We start from the raw sequence: 21,873 nt of genomic DNA, 5'->3' as shown, positions 1-21,873 counted from the left end.
AATAAAAAAAAACACAAAGGGGTGAGGGGGGAATGAGCCTAACCAAAAATTAAAAAAAACGAAGCAATTTAGTGGTCAACATTAAAGTGCATTCGGCTCCACGGCAGCTCTTTAACCCTGTGCTTACAATATTTTCCCCTTCGTTGTGAGGCTGAGCCCTGTCAGGGGCGCACGAGGGCTCAGAAGCAGCGGGCAGGAGGCGAGCTGCCTTTTATCCACAAGCATGACTTCCTGGTGTGAAGGAGGGTGAGAGCCCTGAGTTAGCTGGACACCTTAGCCAGAGGATTTCCGAACACGTGCTGTCATTCGGGGGAGGAATTTGCTGTCATCGCAGCGCTACGACTCGCCACGGGGGCATCAGGGAGCTTCATCCCTGTCCTACATCTCCCGGAGGTTGCTGCCTTGTGGCGACACAATGTCCCACCTGGAAGGCCGAGGACAATCCTGGCTCTGCTCACGGAATTGTCACCCCGGAGGTTTAAATCTCCCTAGCACAGCTGCACCGGCGCCTGCTGGAGCCAGAGGACGTGAGCACAGCTCACAGCACCCGACCCGGGGCTGGCTCCCGCTGTCAGCCTCTAGAGAGGCGCCAGAAGCAAGAGACAAACTCAGCAGGGAAAAGAAACCCCCGAACCCAGCCCTGCCGTTGCCTCTCACACACGGGTGGGTGCCACGGGGGTCTGGGACGTGCCCTCGCCACACAGACGGGGTGCTGCAGTTCAGGCAACGCGGCCCTCGGCAAGGAAAAAGCACGGGCGGTCAGCCCTCAGTTTGCCCTCCTGCCGGTGCCGAGCCAAAGCCCGCTGAAGTTCAGGGAAGGTCGGTTACCACTTGCAGTGCCTTCGGATCGATTAGCTGGGGATTTAATTCGCCTCCAGCTGCAGCACGCAGGCCACACGAGCCCTGTCCCGTGGCAGGAGGTGGTTCTCGCTCGAGTTATTAACCCTGAGGCTCCCTGAGCTCCCCTTTCAGAAGCACAGACGGCCGCGTCCGAGGGTTATCACCTCTAAATCCCTTTGCAGGCAGCGGAGACAGGCGCTCCAAAGGCGCCGCGTAGCGTCCTGACGCGGCCTTCTAAAAGAGGACACATGAATCACGCTCGGCCAGTATCTATTTCTCTCCGCTGGCTGCAAAGGGAGCCTGGCTAGAGCACCCGGAGATGCGCTGAGGATAGAGACGGCTAAAATTAGGCGAGGCTAATCCCGTGCCAAGAGCGAGCGCTGCAGCCTGGAACGCGGCGACAGCCTCACGGATCCCCCTGGGAGAGGCTGGGACTGCAGGTCGGTGCTGCACCTTGCCTGGAGCCTGTCCCTGCCCGAATAAGCGCTCACGGAGAAGAGGGAGGGGCGTGAAGCGCTGCCTCATAAATACTATTTACATCGGTTTTTGCTTAAATTAAAATTCATTTCTTCGTGGGGAGGTAGAAGAGAAAGAGACGGATACTTCATGCTGTGCGAGCTAAAGCCACTGTCCTTCCCGGTCACCTTCAGCCCTGTCAGTTGTAGGACAGGTACTGGATCAACCGCTGAGGGATGTTTAGCTTGGCAATCTTCTCCAGCGCCCGCTGCCCGGCAGCCTTCCTCACTGTAACTCTGCAGAGCTGCGACAAGCTCAGGGGCGTTTCTAAAAGGAGGAAAAAGAGGAGGCAGGGTTATTGCTGCAGCTCAGCAGACGGCCGGCCTCCCCGCAGCGCGCAGACCTCCCGGGAGAGCGACGCCCGCCCGGCACTGCTCCCTCCCTCATCTCAAGCCCGTCGCTGCTTTCCAAGCACCTCCCGCAGCAGCCGGGCCCCCGGGCACCGAATTATCTGCTCTGATCCACGAGATTCCCCTAGCGATGGCGGGTTAAGCTTCGGCAGTGGTGTACTCAGGTATATACAACCCGCAGCCTCGAGCCCCGACGTCGATGCACACGCGCGCGGAGTCAGGATCGGGCACTTTGCTCTGGATGTTGTCGGACCTACCAAGCTCCTATCCCTGCCCCCACAGCCTCGACAATCACCAGCCTCCAAGATCTGCGTCTGTCCTGGCTCTAGTCCTGAATTTAACCACGGAAGTTGAAATAAAAAACAAAAAATCCTATTACAGTTAGCACAGTATTGTTACGACGGTCTGCATTAAAAAGCAGCCACGCATGCGGCTCTGCCAGCTGAGCCAAGGGGGCAGGAAGCCCTGGCGAGGTACAACAAGTATTTGTGGCGTTGTAAGGCTCAGCCTCTTCACCCAGCAGCCAGCGCAGCACGCTTTGCTGCAGTTTGAAAGCGATGAATAATTCAGAGAGACTCCTACACAGAGAACAGAAGTCAGAGAGAGAGAAGGGGCTGTGAGGTGCTCGCTGCGCAAAGAATTGTAAAGCTAGAAAAGATTTTTAGGATCCTGCAGTGCTGTGGGTTTGAGCAGCAGTGTGCAGATGTCCAGAAGGGTTTGTGAATTTCTCCTCTGAGGTCCCTCGAAGACCTGAAGTCATCCTCAAACCTCAGTCAAACGTCTCCCCCAAAACCAGCCAGCCGATGCAGCTGAGGTTTAACACGTTCCCTGCCTCATATAGAACAGATTTTCACTGATGTTTGAAATTGAGTGATTTCCTTGATCTGACTCAAGGCCCCAAAGCGTAAATGCTCACGCTGACACACGAGAGGGACCTGAATTCAGCGAGGGCGAGATCTGGACCATCTTACCTCCGTCATTCAGCCACAACTAAGCAGAGCTAGCCCCCAGCCAGCTGGCTTACGTTTACCACGCAGAACTCTAAACCTTCCTAGGAAGATGAGCAGGTGTCTATACATCAAAGTGGACTGAGAATCTTGATATGGTGCAATGGAGCTGGCAGCCACTGAATTCCCAGGGCAGGGGATCGTATCTCACTCACTTTCGTAGTACTCGAAGCACTTTGCTGTGGGACTGCTGCTCCAGGTATAATCCGATGGCTTCTTCCCTCGGTTGTCCCTCGCGTAGATGTTTCCTCCAAATTCAATCAGCATTTCCACCAGATCCACGTTTTTCACTTTGGCTGCGTGGTGAAGGGCCGTCTCGTGGAGCTTAGCAGCATTCACGTTTGCCCCTGAGACCAGAAAGAAAAACAAACCTGTTTACGAAAGCCTCACTTGACCCAAATGCAAGGAGTGGTTGAAGTGGAGAAAAAAAAAATGCTATTAACACACGTACGAGCGGCTAGAACGAGATCCAAACAAAACAGCACAAGCAGGAAACCAAACTTCTGAACAAGTTCTCAGGGCTAGCAATGCCCGAGTTTTCTTCTCTGGCTTTATGTTTTCCTTGTGGAGAAAGGATTTTGGTCAACGTTACTAGGTAAATAAGCTGCTGAGCGTGAAGTCCTGAACCCGCGCTGCCTGAAACCAGCAGAGCCATTTCGGTCATCTGAACGGAGCGCTCACACTCGAGGCAAACAGGAACCTCCCTGTTAACTGTCTGAACAGAAACACAAGCTCACAAGCTGCGGAAGCTCACCAGCAGACATTACTGAGGCTTTGCTTAGGTATTTTTGCTAAGCAAATTGGGCTTTTCTAAGCTGACAACAAAAGGTCTTTCTAATACCTCCAAAACTCGCGACGTTTTCCCTGTCAGCTGATTTGTTCGGTACAGGTGAGCTGAACCTCATCGAGTTCATAGAGCTGACTCTTGTATTTACATCTGAGCTCGCCACGCTCCTCAGAGTTAATGGAGTTAAACGTTAGGCGTGTTTCGGGAATCAATTAGTCTAATCTGAAGATGGGTGCCCAAGACAGGGAACTGGAGGGATAGAAAACAAGCTGGCTTAGCTGTCTAATTTCTAGACAAGTAACATTCAACAAAACAAATCGTCCCCGGGCCAAATCACTTCCTGGTAAGCACGGGCAAAAAACAAGCTCAGCTCCGAGCTCCCTGCAAATTAGCAGCAAGGAAACCAGGAGGTGAAAGCTGGAGCACACAGCACTGGCTCGAAATTCCAGCAAACTCCTCTAGGCATAACGCTAAGCAGATCTCCCAGAGGCATGAGGTGACTTCACCTCTGCTTTTTTTTTTTTTGTACAACATCAAACGCTAACATCTAACATCTATGCAAAGCCGCACGAACACGTCAGCGCAGCTGAACGCACGCACGCCAGCTGGTATTGCTGGAACGCTGATCCGGGGGGGTGAAGCTTTCTGATTTTTATTAAAATAGGAGAGTGAAAATATCGCTGGAGTCATCCTGAACTGGATACTGACAGGCATCCGCTAAAACTGCCTAAGCGTTAGGCTTTGCTCAGTTAAAGATGACAAAGGTGGAAGGTTTTGCCTATGTCACGCTGCGAATGAGTAAGTTGTTGCACAAGAATGTCGCTGCAGAGCACCGGGAGGGAAATGCTGCACGTGGGGACCTCCGTATGCTGCCTGCCCCAAAGCAAACCCCGCGGCTGCCATACCTGCCTTGAGCAGCAACTTCACGCAGTCCAGATGCTCCCTGGCGCAGGCCACGTGTAGGGGCGTCCCGAAATGGCAGTCGTGGGCCTCCAAGTTGGCACCGACGTCGATGAGGAGCTGCACGCACTCTGAGCTACCTTGGGGAAGGGAGGACCCGAGTCAAAAGAAAGAATCCGGCTCAGGTGGGAGCGCCTGGCACGCTGAGATCAGCCTGAGCCACGAGCAGCCTGGTCAATATTTGGGGTGGCGGATGCAAAATACACAAATGCTTGCGAACCAACACGTTTTACTGCAGGACGGAGGCTGAGAACAGAGCCCGAGGATGTCACAACTGCATGGCAGCAAGCTAGAGCTCGCAGCCTCTGCAGGGAATCAGGTCAAACGAATCTGAATCCGAGGGCTGGCACTGAACAGCCTGCGGTTTGCAGGGCTGGCCGTCCGGCTGGATGCGCCCCGGGTGGGTTAGCTCACCTTCAGGACCACTCCAGCCTTATTTTTTCCAACGTTAATAATGTGACTTAAGAAAAAACAGACGCTCACCATCGTTAAGAGTCTTAGGAAAAAGGCTGAACAAGCAAAAACGAAGCAGGAGCTGACAGCTCTGTGTTTGAGTTCCTACACATTTGCCATAAATGCTGTCTTCCTGCTGTGGGATGGGAGGGGAGGTGTTGCGCCTTATGTGGAGGAAAGTTAGGCACAAAATAACAGAGATTTGGTCACGATCACCTAACGAGGACGCTGCTGGTCTCACTTCCAGGCTTTCCCACTGCTGCGTCCGTGCAAGTGGCAGTTTGGGGCGGAATTAACTGCACAGCAGAGCAGTTCAGGAAGACGCCTTCCCCTGGGCAGACCTCGGGGACATCCTCAGGGACAGCTGCTGAGATCACCCCCGACTCCTCCTGCTCTGGGTGACCAGCTCAGGACGGCTCACATTGCCAACACTGCTACGGGGAAAGAGCCTGAGGGCTTGGAGCAGCAGCTGTGTGCGCAACACCCCCTCTGAAATACTTCTCTGCTGCTCCCCCTGCCTCTGCTGCTTTCACAGCCATCCCTGATGCTGGCTCCTGCTCCACAACTCAGGTCCGAATGTCCAGAAGAGGCTGAGGAGAAGACAGGGGGAGCAGAGAGGGGCAGGCACGCTCCAGCTGGGACATTATTCTATATATTCTATACATATTCTATATATCCCTGGCACTACCTCCCTTCACGGCCTCCTCCAGCCTCTGCTGCTGCCACCTGGGCAGCGCCAGAAGCTCTCGACAACCACAGGGGCCTGTGACAGCACTGCCTGATTAAAAGAGTCTTGTGGCCGATTCTCCTCTGCTTGCAAGGGCAAAGCAGCCGGTTCGGCTCCAGGTTTGCTAACAGAGCATCGGCAAGGCGGTGTTTTATCTGCCTAGGATCTGGTGCCACGTCTGTCACGTGGGATAAAAGCCCCCAGCACGAGGGATGCCTTTATTCCCCCAACAACCCTGCACTTTGCATTGTTTCTTCCAAGGGAGCTGTGCCCGTGTGTAAGGTGGACGTTTTCAAGCCCCGGTGATCCGGTGAGCAACAACAGACTTGCAGCCAACTTAAGATTTCTGGTAGCCGGGTTTTTTTTTTGTGGTTTTCTTTTGACAAACAACCGCACAAGGCTCAGGCCAGCTTACCGTTCATGCAGGCTTCGTGGAGAGGGGACGCTGTGTAGAGGGGAGGGTTCACCTTGGCACCGTGCGACAGCAGCACTTTGACGCACTCGATGCTCCCCGAGGCACAGGCGTCGCAGAGCGGGGTGCTGCCGTCGATATTCCTGGCATCCACCTTCAAGGCAGAAGAAACATTAAATACCCACAGGCTGCTGTGCGGCAGCACCCTCGTTTTTATTCCTGTTAACCCAAGAACTGTTCTGAGCTCAGGAGAAGTTGGTTGATACCGCCAGCAGCCTGCCTGGTGCTGTTGCAAACGCTCGCGGGGCGCAGACACGCACTGATATCACGAGTAGCTGCTACAGCTCAGGACGTAACTTCCCCCCTAACGCTTCTCCTGCTGAACGCTACAAGCTCTGCAGCTGAGCCAGCGTCACGCGATGTACAAACACTCCCCGCCTGCACTAGCGCAAAGTTCAGCTCCGGCTGACCCGGCTGACTTTGCAGCGAGGAGGGGTACAGGGTCTGAGGACGGGTGCTCTGAGGACAGCCACCTTTAGGACGTGACGTGTCACCAGGCACTGAAGGCAGCAGACTCCAGCTACATCCAGAAAACTCCTTGGCAGGTTTCTGCTTGCATAACAAAATCGAAGTAAGAGAAGAAACCCAGGAATAAACGTAAATCCCCTTGAGAATCTACATGCGCCCTGCTCCCCTTCTGGCCTTGGTTCACGCTGGATAGCTTTGGATGCCTGAGCCACCTGAATTCGATTTGTAGTCACCCCAGGCTCTGTCAGTTGTCAGCGTGGAGAGAGGGGGACAGAGAAATACTTCCAGGCAGTTCTTTAAGTCCTCCTCAAGCCCAAACACCTCCTGAAGACGCTTCCCTCCCTCTGCTGACTGCCAGGAAAGCCCAGACTGACTAAAGCTGCCTCTTAATTCACAGATTAAGAGCCTGGATATAGACAAAGTGAATCCGGACCCCAGAAATTAATTCAGACATCACGATGAAGCGGCCTCAGCCTTTTTTTTCCTAGGTTAGTCCAAGACCCTCCAACGACACGTAAGTGCTCCAGGATCCTCTTGACCTCAGCGCAGGATGAGAGCGCGGCAAGAGCGCTGCAGCTGCAGCAGGGACGCTACGGCACGAAGCCAAGCACCGGGGCCTGGTTTCCAGCTGGAGCGCACCCGAACACGCACCTGGGCTCCCGCGGCCAGCAGGAGCTTGACGCACTGCGTTTGCCCCCGCAGGCTCGCCTCGTGCAGCGGGGTGATGGAGTCGTAGGTGACCGCGTTGACGCAGGCGCCGCTCTCTATCAGCTGCTGCAGCTGCAGGATCTCTCCCCGCCTGGCCGCTTCGTGAACCGGCGTCCGGTCGGCCCAGAAGCCTGCAGAGGAGGAATAGACGACTTTTAAAAACGCACGCGCAGAGAAAACGGGTTTCTGAGCTGGAGAAAGGCAGCTCCGCTGGAAGGGACGGCAGCCAGAAGACAGAGCTGGGAACAAGAAGCTTATTTCTCGCCGTGCCCCCCCAGCCTAGCACGGGATTTTAAACGTGGTGCTTTGCATCTGGGGGCTCTGCATCGAGCAGCCCTCGCTCAGACTGTTCACAGCGCTGCACTCCACTACAGCTTCCGAAATGCTTTGCAGCACTTGCTTGAAACTTTCATCCACGTACAGACCCCTAGCAGCGTTTAATTAGGTCCGGATTCGTCCCAGCGAGCCCACAGCTATTTAGCATTAGGAGCCCCGTCCTTCCTGGCTCCATCTAAAACCACTGGAAACAGGCACCTCCAGAAACCTCCAATTCACCTAAAAACTGCCTTCCAGAAGCACCGGTCCCTCCCAGAAGCTTCGACAGGCAGAGTCTGCAGCTTAGGCACGCTTCCCTAGGTACCTCCACCCACAAAGGACAAGTCCAGGCTTCGCTTCCCAGCACGAATTAAGAGCATCTCCTTCCGGATGCGCTTTGCTGGCTTGTCAGCAACAAGCACAGAACAGTCAGATGGACTTTCACCTTCAGCAGGAGAAATCCATTCTCCGTAACAACATGTGCCTCTACACCGTGCAAAAAGCAGGGTTTTTTAGGAGCGGCCTGCGTGCATACAGGCCAGTGACAGCCCCTCCTGGCGAAACAGCCCTCGAAATACAGCTCCTCTTCCTTCAAACGCATGCCTGTAAAAACCCAGCTCCAAGCTGTGTTTTTACTCGCGGCTGTGGAGCGGGACAGAAAGGGCAGAGATGAGCAGAAGCCTTACAGTTTGGGGTCGATTTGCCTTTTTCTCTCAAAACACCGAATAATAGGGCACGACCACGGGCAGCACTGTAAAACACGGCCCTTTTACCAGCACGGGCACTGGCATTTTCAAGGCACACGGGACGCGCGTGCCTTTTTATTCACTCGTGAGCCCCTCGTGCCCTTTGCCTATATTCCTGAGCAGGGCGTTTTGCCTCCAGTGGGGCTTCCCCTGCATTCTGCGAAGCCCCAAGGATGACCGAGCCCTGGGACTGCCACCGGGCAGTGTCACTTTGTCGCCAACGGGACCGGGAAAACGACAAAAAGCTCCGGCAGCATTAATTAAAGGTTTGCCCTACATCCCTCCAGCACGTGTGTTGGTGGGGGAGCAGCGATGACTCCCCACAAGCATCCTCCCAGCCCTTTCCTTCAAGAAGCCCCTTGACCCCAAATCCCCCAAGCCCCCCTAAACCCCCAAATCCCCCAAACCAGCCCCAAATCCCACAAACCAGCCCCAAATCCCACAAGCCCCCCTAAACCCCCAAATCCCACAAACCAGCCCCAAATCCCACAAGCCCCCCTAAACCCCTAAATCCCACAAACCAGCCCCAAATCCCACAAAGCCCCCCAACCCCCAAATCCCACAAACCAGCCCCAAATCCCACAAACCAGCCCCAAAACCAGCCCTAAACCCCCTAAAAACCAGCCCTAAATCCCCCAAACCAGCCCTAAATCCCCCAAACCAGCCCTAAATCCCCCAAACCAGCCCTAAATCCCCCAAACCAGCCCCTAAATCCCCCAAACCAGCCCCAAATCCCCCAAACCAGCCCCAAATCCCCCAAACCAGCCCCAAATCCCCCAAACCAGCCCCAAATCCCCCAAACCAGCCCCAAATCCCCCAAACCAGACCCAAATCCCCCAAACCAGACCCAAATCCCCCAAACCAGACCCAAACCAGCCCTAAATCCCCCAAACCAGCCCTAAATCCCCCAAACCAGCCCTAAATCCCCCAAACCAGCCCCAAATCCCCCAAACCAGCCCCAAATCCCCCAAACCAGCCCTAAATCCCCCAAACCAGCCCTAAATCCCCCAAACCAGCCCCAAATCCCACAAACCAGCCCCAAATCCCCCAAACCAGACCCAAATCCCCCAAACCAGACCCAAATCCCCCAAACCAGACCCAAACCAGCCCTAAATCCCCCAAACCAGCCCCAAATCCCACAAACCAGCCCCAAATCCCACAAACCAGCCCCAAATCCCACAAACCAGCCCCAAATCCCACAAACCAGCCCCAAATCCCACAAACCAGCCCCAAATCCCACAAACCAGCCCCAAATCCCACAAACAAGCCCCAAACCTGCCCTAAATCCCCCAAATCAGCCCCAAATCCCCCAAACCAGCCCGAAACCAGCCCCAAATCCCCCAAACCAGCCCCAAATCCCCCAAACCAGCCCCAAATCCCCCAAACCAGCCCCAAATCCCCCAAATCAGCCCCAAATCCCCCAAATCAGCCCGAAACCAGCCCCAAATCCCCCGGGGCAGAGCCCCCGGCCCCACGCACTGATGTCGCCCCGCAGGGAGCCGCTGCCCACGGGGCTCTCCATGGCCCGGCCCGGCCCGGCCCGGAACGAAACGGGAGGGGACGGGGCGGCACGGAACGGGAGGGGACGGACGGAACGAAACGGCCGGGCCCGCCCCGGGGGCTGCTGGGAGTTGTAGTTCGCGGGGGGGGGTGGCCATGCTGGGGGAACTGGGGGGGGGGGGGAAGGGGGACTGGGGGAACTGGGGGGGATTGGAGTGTGGGGAGGGGCTGGGGAGGGAAAGAGGGACTGGGGGGACTGGAGGGGGACTGGGGGAACTGGTGTAGGGTACTGGGGTGTAGGGAAAAGGGGGACGGGGGGGACTGGGGGAACTGGGGTGTAGGGAAAAGGGGGACTGGGGGGACTGGGGGAACTGGGGTGTAGGGAAAAGGGGGACTGGGGGGTAGGGAAAAGGGGGACTGGGGGAACTGGGGTGTAGGGAAAAGGGGGACTGGGGGGACTGGGGGAACTGGGGTGTAGGGAAAAGGGGGACTGGGGGGACTGGGGGAACTGGGGTGTAGGGAAAAGGGGGACTGGGGTGTAGGGAAAAGGGGGACTGGGGGGACTGGGGGGGACTGGGGGAACTGGGATGTAGGGAAAAGGGGGACTGGGATGTGTGGGAGGGACTAGGGTAGGGGGAGAAGGGGGACTGGGGGGATTGGGGGGGAACTGGGGGGACCGGTTGGGGGGTACTGGGGTGTGGGGAAAAGGGGGACTGGGGGAACTGGTGTTGGGAGAGGTGGGACTGGGGTGGGGGGAAAAGGGGGACTGGGGAGACTGTGGGGGGGACTAGAAGAACTGGTGGGGGGTACTGGTGTGTGGGGAAAAGGGGGACTGGGGAGACTGGGGGGGACTGAGGGAACTGGGGTGGGGTGAGAGGGGACTGGGGTGTGGGGGGGGACTGGGATGGGGGAAAAGGGGGACTGGGGAGACTGGTGGGGGGGAGGGGACTGGGGAAACTGGTGGGGGGTACTGGGGTGTGTGGAGGGGGGACATGGGTTGGGGGAGAGGGGGGGACTGGGATGTGTGGGGAGGGGACTGGGGGCACTGGGATGGGGAGGGGTACTGGTGCATGGGTAAAAGGGGGACTGGGGAAACGGGGGTGTGGGAAGAAGGGGTAATGGGGTGGGGGGAGAAGGAGTACTGGTGGGGGGGACTCGTGGATGTAGGGAGACTGGTATGTGTGGAGGAACTGGTGTGGGGTACTGGTACGTGGGGACGGGGGAACCGGGAGGACTGGTGTGTGGGAAGAGGGGCTGCTGGCGACACTGGTGGCGGGGTACTCGGGTTCTTGCAGCAAAGAGAGGTTTGGGGCTCTGCCGGAGGGGACTGGACTGGGAAGAACTGGGGCAACCGGGGCGCGGCGCTTAAAACGCAGCGGTCGCGGCAGCGAGCGAGCTGCTCTTCCAGCCAGCAGGCCCAGAGCAAGTTCCTCGGTGGTCACGTCGCTGATCGGGGTCACCTCCTGGAAACGGCACGTCACGCGTGCAGCGCGGGGCGCCGCGCTCCTGGCCTCGCCGCCGCCGGGTTCGGTCGCCTGTACGTGGCGTGAGCTCGCCCCTTTCGCTGGGTCCTGGGCGCGCGCGGCGGTCAAATTTACACGCAGGCGACACGGCTGAAACGGCGGCGCGGAAAGGCGAAGCGGTTTTTGCAAAGGTTTCGAAAAGAAACCGGAGCAAAGCTGAAAAGAAACCCTGAAATCCCTCGGTTCCCACCTCACCCAGGAGCACCCTTACCATTTCTGCCCCGTCTACCCCAGATCTCTGCCCTCTCGGGGTAGTTGCTGGGGTAAGCTTGCATTCCTAAAAATATTTTATTTTAAAGCTTCCAAAATAACTGTGCCCGCACGGAGGCAGCAGCAGAGCTTGCAGGGAACGGCCGCGCGGCCGGCTGACGAAACCACCGACAAATTGCTGGGGTCGCAGGAGGCAAATGCAATGTCAGCTCCCCCGCTGCAGGGACACAGCTCAAGCACGTCGCTTTTCTCGGCTCGGGAGCCCTGTGCAGCGACTGCAGCTCATCAGCAAATCGCTGGGCAGCCACACGGGGTTGCAGAGCAGGAGAGAAGCCTCAGCGACCGAACTGCATGAGCCAAACGTGAGCGTCACGCTGGGAACGCGCATAGAAATGGCACTGCCCTAAATCCTTGCACGTTATTCTCTGCTTCTCCCAGCTTATCGTCCAGGGCTAAGCCCGGAGAGCCAGGTAATAAACAGACTTCATCTTCTACCTTCTCCTCCTGCTCCCTCTCTAAATCACTGTTCTTTGCACCGGAGATGGAGGAGAAAGAAGCCGGGCTGTGCGGTTATCTGCCATTCATCCGTGGCTCTCCTTCCTCTGAGCGTGAGGTTCCCCTCCCTGCCCTGCACTTGCGTAGTCGCAGCCAAAAATACAAAGCATTTGCTGCCCTAATTCCCACCGGCTTATTTAGGTGGTTGAGTAACTCCGTGAGGGCTTCGGAGGAGGCCTTGGTGCCCGTACGTTTGTTTTGCCCTGGCGAAGCAAATTGCCGAAAGAGAAACCAGAGCCGTGGGCTGGCGGCCGTGGGGGGTGAGGAGGTAAATCTGGGTGCAGCTCTGCGAAATGCCGCTTGGCTCCCTGCTTCCCGTGCTCTCCGAAAGGCGCCGCACGCTCCGAACGCTGCCGCCTTCCATTTGCTAGCGGGGCCGCGCTCCGTCAACGGCTGTCGGCAGCTTGGACACCCGCCACGCGACAGTGTCGCCGACCTTTTCTCATTTACATCCACGTCTTGAAAGAGGCGCTGTGTGTCAGCTGTCTTGCGTGTCCTACTTCCCTTGGCGCTCCCCCTCTCGCAGTCTTCTCCCGGCGTTCTTCACAAATCGCTGGAGGAAGTAAACAGGGAGACATAGAAAATGGATTAAAAACACATTAAAAAAATCCCTCTCGCACCAGCCTCCGCAGGAGCAGATCCACAAGGAGAGGCGCTCCCTCCGAGGGCGGACTCCGCAGGATTCCTTCATTTATCCGTCCAGCCACGCGTTTGCAATTGCTGGTCGTGTTTTTCCTCTGCCCACCCATTTTGCGTTTCGTATTGGGTTCGTGTGGCAAGGTTTGGGCGGCGGGGGCTGTAAGGGTGGCCTCTGAGGAGAAACCGGCAGCTGCCCCATGGGAGATAAGGGCCAGTTTCATCTGGCTCCAGAGGGCCCTGCTGCTTTCCAGAGCCGAGCCGTTAAGTGACGTTGTTTGAGCCTCTGTGAGGGCAGATTTAAGAAAGGGGAAAAAACCGCTGGGGAACAGCAGCTGGGAGAGAGGGGTGAGACCCAGCCCTGCAGCCCCCAAGGTGAGTGCAGCAGGAGGCAGGAGGTGCTCCAGGCTCACAGCAGCAGTTCCCCTGCGGCCTGTGGAGAGGCCCCTGGTGGAGCAGGCTGTCCCCCTGCACCCACGGGTCCCACACGGAGCAGATCTCCACGCTGCAGCCCGTGGAGGAGCCCCCGGTGGAGCAGGTGGATGTGGCCTGGAGGAGGCTGCGGCCCATGGAGAGCCCCCGCAGGAGCAGGCCCCGGGCCGGAGCTGCAGCCCGTGGAGAGGAGCCCACGCAGGAACAGGGGTCTGGGGGGAGCTGCCGCCCGTGGGGGACCCGTGCTGGAGCAGTTTGCTCCTGGGGGATGGACCCCGTGGTACGAAGCCGTGTGGGAGCAGTTCTTGAAGCCCCCACAGGATCAGTTCGGGAGGGACCCCACCTGGAGCAGGGGCAGAGAGGGACCGTGAAGGAGCAGCAGGGACGAAGCGTCAGGGACTGACCACAGCCCCCAGTCCCCTGTTCCCCTGAGCTGCTCAGGGGGAGGATGTAAAAGAGGGTGGATGTGAGGAAGGTGTTTTTAGTTCGTCTTTGTTTGTTTGTTTGTTTGTTTCTCAACAAGCTTGCTAGTAATAGCTAGCAACTTTTATTAACCTCCCTGTGCTGAGTCTGTTTTGCCTGTGACAACAACTGTCGAGTGATCTCCCTGCCCTTATCTCAACCCTTCAGCCCGTTCCATCCTATTTTCTCTTTCTTTCCCTTTGAGGAAGGGGAGCGAGAGGGTGGTTGCGGTGGTGGAGCTCGGCTGCCCAGCTGGGTAAAGCCACCACAGGTTTGTATGTGCGCTCCCCAGCTGTCTGGGAGCTGTGCTCAGGGTAGACTGCGAACTGAAGAACACCTGTTTCCCACTCCCAACCACAGCAGCATAGCCTGAAACCATTAAAAAAATGAAAATAAAAATAATAAAAGACATTTTTAGAAAAGAATCTATTGCTTACTATTCTGCAATGACTGCTCGTGTAAAATGGAAGTCTGTCCTGGGCTTGTTCCCCACTTGGACAGGAAAGCAGCTGAGAGGTGTGAGGCCGTGGGTCCAGCTGGGTTTGTGATGGTTAGGTAGGGAACAAACACCACAAGAAACATCTGTGTTTTCCAGCAGTGGATGTTTTCGTGTTAATTTTGAAAAAAATAAAAATAAAAATTGCATTATAGGACAAAGAACTAAGTCCAGTGAGAAACTTGCATTCAGCGCAGAGGCGGGCTTGCTCCCACTTTCACTTAATAAGAAAATCAAGTGTTTGCACTAACAACATAAAACTTAAAATGCTTTCCTTTCAACTGCAACAGCGCAAAGATTAGCCCAGGATGGGACCTCACAAAGCATGAGATGTTATCCTTTCTGTCCATAGTTGCAGCCATTCGTTCCGCCCCAAAGGCAGGATGTGATAGCTGCAAACTTGGTTTTAGATTTATCAGGGCCTCCAGTCGTTATTTCAAGTTGCAAAGAGTTGACATTCCATTCATTGTCACCGAAACGCAAGCAGGGCTGGAAGAGATTGTGGAAAACCAAGCAAATTCCCTCACCTCTTGCCCCAGGGTTTGTCCAGGGATGACACTAAGTGGATAAACTACTTTGCTTAGCACCAGAGAACAGCAGGTAGTGCCAGCAGAAATGGCCATGCTCTGCTAATACCTGTGTGTAATCCCAGCTGCAGTTCCAACGGGGCTGGGGGTTGATCAGCTGTAGATGAAGAAATTGGGATACAGACAATAAAGTGAAGAGAAAAACAGTGTCTACCTCAGTTTAATAAGATCAGGAATAAGTATTCCTATTTTAAAACATATTCATGTATATACAACACCTGAAAGCAGCTGGTTGGAACAAAAGGCTAGGAATGATTGTGTTCTAGCCTCACAAAGTTCTTATCTGGCCTCCAGCAAAGCACTCATTTCCTCAGTTTTCTCCTCCGTAAAGTATGACTATGACTGGTTTATAGTACCTGAGGGAAGGGTTTAAGCATCGCTGCATGGGCCGACGTGGCTCAGCACACAGCACCTCCCGAGCTTCACACGCCGCTTCGCTGGGGAGAAGGCAGGATGGTGTGGAAGGAGACAGAGGCTGGAAATCACCGAGAGTGGAATAAAAGCAGTTCTTGGGGAGGGTCATGGACACAATCTATATTTCCATCTAGGAGAATATAATCCACTATAAACGTCACTTCCCTGCAACTGCAGATAGCCTGCAATAACAGTGCTACAACCTACTCCAGCAAATACCAGCTCTGAAGCATGTTTACAACTCTGAAGATAATAACACTGATTGCAAATGCTCCCTCTGCTTAATTACTACAGGACCGATTACTTCAAGAGAGGAAAGAGACATTTTGTTTAGAAGAGCTGGAGTCTCATACACGTAGCCTCACGTTTTGCCATGATCAAGCAGTAACATTTTGGTCACGGAACGAGCTTGTGTCCCCTTGGCTCCAGTCGTGTGCCTGGTAAGAAGTAATAAATAATGTTTATAAAGTACTACATAAAACACGCCGTCTTCAGAGATTGCCAGGTTTACATTGCAAATAATAGGGTAAGCAGCACAGCTATTAATTTTTAAGAAACTACATCGATAATGACTGGGAAAAAAAGGGAAAAAATGGTGAAGAGACTTGAAAAAAAACCCACTTGTTCATCACTGAAAATGTTAATCTGCACTCATCATTTTTGACTCATTTCCTGACTGGACCTTGTGTGCAGTGTGTGGTTTTATAGTCATGAAAACACCATAAAGCAAGCTGGGTTTTGACAGAGGCTTTTGTAGGGGGTTGTTTGTTTGTTTTCGCAACTTCGGTTCTGTTTCTCCCAGCGCTGCTAGAATTACTCAAATGTTTGTCACCACAACTTGAACAAAAAGTTGGTTTCTTAGGAAGCTGTAAGACACCAAAATAGCCAAAAAAAAAAAACAAAACCAAACACAAAAATAAATCAATCTAGAAACTGAAAATCTTAACCGTGTTTTATTGCGGTAGTCGTACACTAAACAAATACACCACAAGCAAATATTGGAATTTAATCACAATGAAAACACGATGCATTTTCCAACGAAAGCAAGAAGCAACATGTGTTGGGCGTGTCAGGAGGTGAAGAGTTATTTGGGCTGTCCTCAGGGATGAGAGACTCTTGAAAGCATCGGTAGGCTTGGAAAATGAGCTGGCCTACCAAGGTAAACTTGTGCTGGGCTCATAAGAAGGAAGAGTTCAATGGAGAAGACTTAATCAGCTATTTCTTGGGGTGGAATAAGCCTTTGAATTTGATCCCAGTCCATCACCAGAGACTCGGAAACCAGGTGATTAAAGTTACACTCATGCTCAGAGAAGCCACACACACATACCACAGTGCTGGAGGACTCTTGGATCTGTACAGAGCTGAAGGTGGCATTTCATTGGTGTTTCAGAGGACTTCCCCTAATATTTTAATGAAAGGATGAAAAAATTAATGATCTTAGGCAAAATTTGGTTCTCTTGCTGCAAGATCCCAAACTGACTGTGGGAGTTTTGCCTGAGTTGAGTGAAGGATGTGGCAAGACAGCATTATAAGGGACGGATGACACACTTCACAGCATTGTTGAATAAAGTAGACTTCGGGGTCAAGAAATGCCTGACTTTGTGTTTCACCTTTTTCCTTGCTGTTTGGTTCAACGCTCGTTTACAGAAAGGGCGTAGAGCAGAAATGGGTGGGAATAAAGTTCTTTCTGCCCACCTGGATTAAACCAGGAGGGCTCAACTTTTGTGTTGCTGTGCATCAGGCATTTTATTGCTCCCACCTAAGATGCCCAGAAGTCTTCACACAAACTTTCCATGATGCCTTTAAATAGAGATTTTTTTTTTTTCTGGGCGTACCAGCAGGACTGACCAAACATAACGGGCTACCAAAGAGGTCAACCAAGTCCACAAGCTCTCTTCCCCACTCTTTCTCTTTCAGTGAAGGTCCTGAGCCAACACTTCCCAAGCCAAATGTCACTGAATGTGCTATTTTACCACTGCATATCAGAAGTTGCCCAAACAACAGACATGGGGGCCTATGCAATTCTCCAAACTGGTTTGGTGATGCTGCATCTAGGGAGGCTGCTGGCTGAGGCTCATTTCTGTCCAAAACCAGGCAACTTCTTGGTGCAGACTTGTGCAAAATGTTAGGCAGAATCCTGCTCTGCTTCATTCCTGGAAGCACCCCCTGGGTGGAGAAACTTCATCTTGAAATAAAATTATGCTAAAACACTGCGACAGAACCTCATTTCACCTCTTCTCTCTGCTCCAGCTGCTTGCCTGCAGTTCCTTTGCGTTTCTGCAGTCACCCTCGCCCCACTGGACATACCTGACTTTAAGTTTCCACAGCAGAGGACCACCAGATAGTTCAGCACACTCCCAAAAGCTACCCATGATTATCTCCATGTATTTGCATTTTATCTCTAAGACCTGCTCTAATCTGTCCTGACAGCTGTGCCAGTGAAAGAGCAGTTGTGCTGGAATTTATAACACTGGGCATCAGCAGTGCCAGCCAGATGTAGGGTGCAGCGTATCCAACATGTTTGGCTTTGAGGTCCATGCAAATGCAAACATTTATTTAGAATTACCTTCAGCCACAAGCGACCTCCTCCCATCTGGATTCCCTCTGCAGCAGCCAAGTGGGCAGTTCGCACTTTGGGTGCTCTCACAGGCAGGAGACAAAGAGGGTGATCCAGCAGGCCACAGATTTTCTAGAAAATCGAAGAAAGGAGCCTATGAAACCACCATGTCACTGCCAAATTGGGCTGAAACCAGCTGATGGCTTCAAAAGTTAACAGAAGAGACAGATAGAAATAGCACAATCATGAGCTTCATTTTCTTCAGAAACCAAGCGAAAGCCAAGCTTATCTTCTTTCCTGTCACCTATAAAAGAAAAACTCAGTGTTTCCCTGTATTTCTGTGTCATCTGCTGTCCCAAGATTTACACACGACAGGAAACAGGGAGGGAGCCCACAGGTCCTGCGCCATTCTGTGTTTGCAGGCTGGGTCTGTACGCTTCACACAGCAGCTGGGAATGCTAATGCTACCCCACACAGTCAATAATGATCTCAAAGATAATTATTTGCTTTATCTTTGGCTTGTTGTCTTTACACGGGAGGCGACTATCATTTTCAGGAACTGCTGCTTCCACCTCCCAGCTGATTCATTTCATTGCAACTATTTTCTGTCTCTTCTGAGAAAGAAATGACTGACAGCATCTGCATGTATCATTCATATTTTTTTTTCTGAATAAAAGAGGAAGCAGATCTTCAGACGACTACTTCCTTATTTTAGAGAAAACGTTATGAGTCATTCTTTCAAAGAAGCCAAAATAGTGAATTGCCAGGAAATAGGCCCACGCCAAAGTCAGACCATGGGCTTTCCTCTTACAGAGGTGTGAAGAGCCACTGACATAAAAACCCCAGGTAGGAATGGTGCCTGACCTCCTAGAGGCTCCAGTCATTACTCTCCCCCACCAAAAACTGATGACAAATTCCTTATCAAATTCCCATCAAATTCCTTGACGACAAATTCCTTACCCCTCGAATTCCTTATGTTTTCATAACACGAAATGGGAACTACTCACTGAGAAAGGAGCTCACCCCACAAATCCTAAGTTGCCTCATCAGAAATAATTCCCAATACTATAGATCTGTGTTTCCTTACAGCTGCTGCGGTACCTCAGGGTCCTTCTCCTGTCTCCTAGAGCAAGGCCCACGGCTACACGGGGCTGTCCATCTTCCACCCTCGTGGGACAACTGGGGACACTAAACGTGCATACATATGACCCAAATATTGCAGCGTGGGGACGTGGAAAGCCTTTTTTCTTACTCCTTGGGTAGCTACATTCAGGACCAGCAACACCAACAAGAATTCCAGTCTCTGACGTGTCAGTAGGACCTAGGAGGACTCAGGCAAATCGTTGAGGCGCTGCTACACGGTCAGAGCACGATTGCCATCGCTGACTGCAGGACCCTGGAAAAATCCCTTACTCTTCCCCACACCTTCGTTTCTTTCACTGGTTAATAGCACCTTGCACTCCCTGCTATTGTGGCGGTGAGGTGTTAAGATGGCGTAATTACCTCAACAGCATGCTAACGACCTGCAGCATCGCCTTGACTACTGAGCGAATGCCAAGTGGGCTCTCACATCATCACCTCGTTATTCCTTCTTTTTTTTTTTTTTCCTCCCTTTGCTGAGGCTGTGACTACCCCAACGTGTAAAAATACACCCAAACCGGAGTTAATCCAGAGCTGGGGCACCCCAACGGCACGATGGTTGCTCAACGCTTTGCGCAGGCGGTCGGCTGAGCCCAGCTCCCCTTGTTCCTTGCACCACCTATTGCAACAGCTGGTAGAGACACAGCCTGGCCTGAGCAGAGCATGGACGACTGGGCGCCTCCCCATGATGGCAAGGGAAGAGAGGAGTGAGAACAAAGCCCCGCAGCCCGTTTCCGTGATCCCAGGTAGTGGAGGGAAACTGGATTATTTATCTCTTCTTTTTTCTCTCTTTAAATGTTCATTCTTGGAGTAAATCCAGCCCCAGGCCACACACTTCCTTATTTTCAAGGGGAGCTTTCCTCGTTTTCAAGAGGAACTAAAACCACGAGTGCCTGGCGGTGAGCAGGCACTTTGAAACACGCTGGGGGAAATCCTGTTTAAAAGGGGCAAACGAGCAACCCCACTGCATGGGGACCCCTTCCCCGGGGACACTGCGGAGCGGGGCCCAGGGCCACCCTGGGACCTGGGGGCGTGGGGACAGGGAGCAGCGGGGACAGGGCTGAGGGGATGAAGGGAGCGATGAGAGAAGGCCCCACCTGGAGCACCGCGTGCAGTTCTGGGCTCCCCAGTACAAGAGGGACATGGGGCTACTGGAGTGAGTCCAGAGGAGGGCTACGGAGATGATTAAAGGACTGGAGCGCCTGTTGTACGAGGACAGGCTGAGAGAACTGTGCCTGTTTAGCCTGGAAAAGTGAAGGCTGAGGGGAGATCTCATTAATGTATATAAACATCTTAGGGGAGGGTGTCGAGAGGATGGAGCCAGTCTCTTTTCAGCTGTGCCCAGCGACAGGACGAGAAGCGACGGGCACAAACTGAAGCACAGGAGGTTCCGGCGCAATATGAGGGGGCCCTTCTTTGTGAGGGTGACAGAGCACTGGGACAGGCTGCCCAGAGGGGTTGTGGAGTCTCCTTCTCTGGAGATATTCAAAACCCGCCTCGGGTGCCATCCTGCACGACGTGCTCTAGGTGATCCTGCTCGGCAGGGTGTTGGGCTGGATGATGTTCAGAGGTCCCTTCCAACCTCGGCCTTTCTATGATTTTGTGAAGGGACGAGGGGATGAAGGAGGGTGCTGAGGGGTGAAAGAAGGGGCTGAGAAAAGGGCTGAAGATAAGCGCTGAAAGGATGAGGGAAGGCCCTGAGGGGTGGGCCTGAAGAGGGACCAGAGAAGGCACCAAGGGCCAAAGAAAAGCACTGAGGGCATGAGAGAAGGACTGAGGTGAGGGAGAGGCCCCGGGACATGAGGTGGGGACTGAGGGGCAAGGGGCTGAGAGAAGGGCTGAAGAAAAGTGCTGAAGGCATCAGGGACGGGGCTGAAGGGTGCTGAGGGACGGAACCAGGCTGCTGAGGGAAGGAGCTGAGGGAAGGCTGCTAAGGGAAGGCACCAAGGGGCTCAGGGATGGCTGTGGGGGGCTGAGGGAAGGGGCTGAAGAAAGGTGCTGAAGGGATCAGGGAAGGGGCTGAAGAAAGGTGCTGAAGGGATCAGGGAAGGGGCTCAGGGAAGGCATCAGGGGACTGAGGGGGGCTGAGGGAAGGCATCAGGGGACTGAGAGGGGCTAAGGGAAGGCACCAGGGAGCTCAGGGAAAGGGATTAGGGAAGGCTGCGGGGGGCTGAAGGAAGGAGCTGAGGGAAGGGGCTGACGGGACTGAGGAGGACTAAGCAAAGGCACTAAGGGGCTCAGAGAAGGCTGCGGGGGGCTGAGGGAAGGCTGCTAAAGGAAGGCACCAAGAGGGCTGAGGGGGACTAAGTGATGGCACCAAGGCGCTGAGGGAAGGGGCCCAGAGAAGGCTGCGGGGGGCTGAGGGAAGGCACTGAGTGAAGGCACCAAGCGGCTCGGGGCAATGGGCTGACGGATGGCTGAGCCGAAGCCCGCCCAGCACCCGCATCCCCGCGGCCGTGCCTTGCCCGGCTCAGGTCCGGCGGTGACCTGCGGGAAGAGGAAAGCGGCGGGCGCGGCCGCGCTGTCTTTCCGGTTCAGTTTTCACTTTCTGTTTTTTTACCCGCCCCCCCCCCCTCCACCCCCAGCCCTCCCCAACTTCGCCGCCGCCCGCCCTCGGCCCGCCCTCGGCCGGCTCTTTCCTCCCTTCCCCTTCCTGGGGCCGGCGGATGGCGGCTGCCGGCTGCCCGCCCGCCCCGCGTGCCGCCCCGCTCCCCCTGAGCCCGCCGGCCCGCCCGGCCCGAGGACGGAGCCGTGCCGAGGGCCGGGCGGGCGGTGACGGCGGCGGCGGCTGCTGTGGTGGCGATGGTGGCTGTGGTGGTGGCGGCGGCGGCGAGGAACGGAGGAGCGGCCAGGGCCGGAGCGGAGCGGCGAGGAGAGGGGAGAGCCCCGGCTGCTATGGGCGAGAGGCGGCAGGAGGCGGCCGGAGGGCCGGCCACGGGTGAGCGGGGGGCCCCCATCCCTAACACCGGCCCCCATCCCCAACACCGGCCCCCATCCCTAACACCGGCCCTC

The 21,873-nt window shown here is 54.6% G+C and overlaps 2 protein-coding genes and 1 long non-coding RNA gene across 3 annotated transcripts in view; 2 read left to right on the top strand and 1 right to left on the bottom strand.

Moving 5' to 3' along the window:
* Positions 1-1,383: 1,383 nt before the first annotated feature.
* On the bottom strand, positions 1,384-9,950 carry ASB13 (ankyrin repeat and SOCS box containing 13). The gene is made up of 6 exons (XM_066998999.1): positions 9,829-9,950; positions 7,232-7,419; positions 6,056-6,206; positions 4,406-4,540; positions 2,869-3,060; positions 1,384-1,623 (listed from the first exon to the last, which is right to left on the bottom strand). Exons 1-6 carry the CDS (start codon positions 9,869-9,871, stop codon positions 1,496-1,498), a joined length of 837 nt encoding a protein of 278 aa, XP_066855100.1. The 5' UTR covers positions 9,872-9,950; the 3' UTR covers positions 1,384-1,495.
* Positions 9,951-10,863: 913 nt separating this feature from the next.
* Positions 10,864-14,334, top strand: LOC136791028 (uncharacterized). The gene is made up of 2 exons (XR_010832109.1): positions 10,864-11,386; positions 11,672-14,334. It is a non-coding gene; the product is annotated as an uncharacterized lncRNA (long non-coding RNA).
* Positions 14,335-21,457: 7,123 nt separating this feature from the next.
* Positions 21,458-21,873, top strand: part of TASOR2 (transcription activation suppressor family member 2) — a 36,023-nt gene continuing 35,607 nt past the window's right edge. The window contains 1 exon segment of the mRNA XM_066990559.1: positions 21,458-21,799. Coding sequence (XP_066846660.1) covers positions 21,528-21,799 — 272 coding nt within the window. The 5' untranslated portion in view covers positions 21,458-21,527.

Source organism: Anser cygnoides, chromosome 1 (assembly GCF_040182565.1).
Source record: "Anser cygnoides isolate HZ-2024a breed goose chromosome 1, Taihu_goose_T2T_genome, whole genome shotgun sequence".
Classification (NCBI taxonomy): Eukaryota; Metazoa; Chordata; class Aves; order Anseriformes; family Anatidae; genus Anser; species Anser cygnoides.
Note: the sequence above shows the minus strand (reverse complement) of the source record. Positions and strands in the feature narration are given on the sequence as shown.

Coding starts and splice junctions, on each gene's coding strand:
- ASB13 (XM_066998999.1), bottom strand. CDS start 9,871: ATGGAGAGCCCCGTGGGCAGCGGCTCCCTGCGGGGCGACATCA. Junction 3,061..4,405: donor GAAGTTGCTGCTCAAGGCAG/GTATGGCAGCCG, acceptor TTCTGGTCTCAG/GGGCAAACGTGAATGCTGCT. Junction 1,624..2,868: donor GTGCTTCGAGTACTACGAAA/GTGAGTGAGATA, acceptor TCCTCCTTTTAG/AAACGCCCCTGAGCTTGTCG.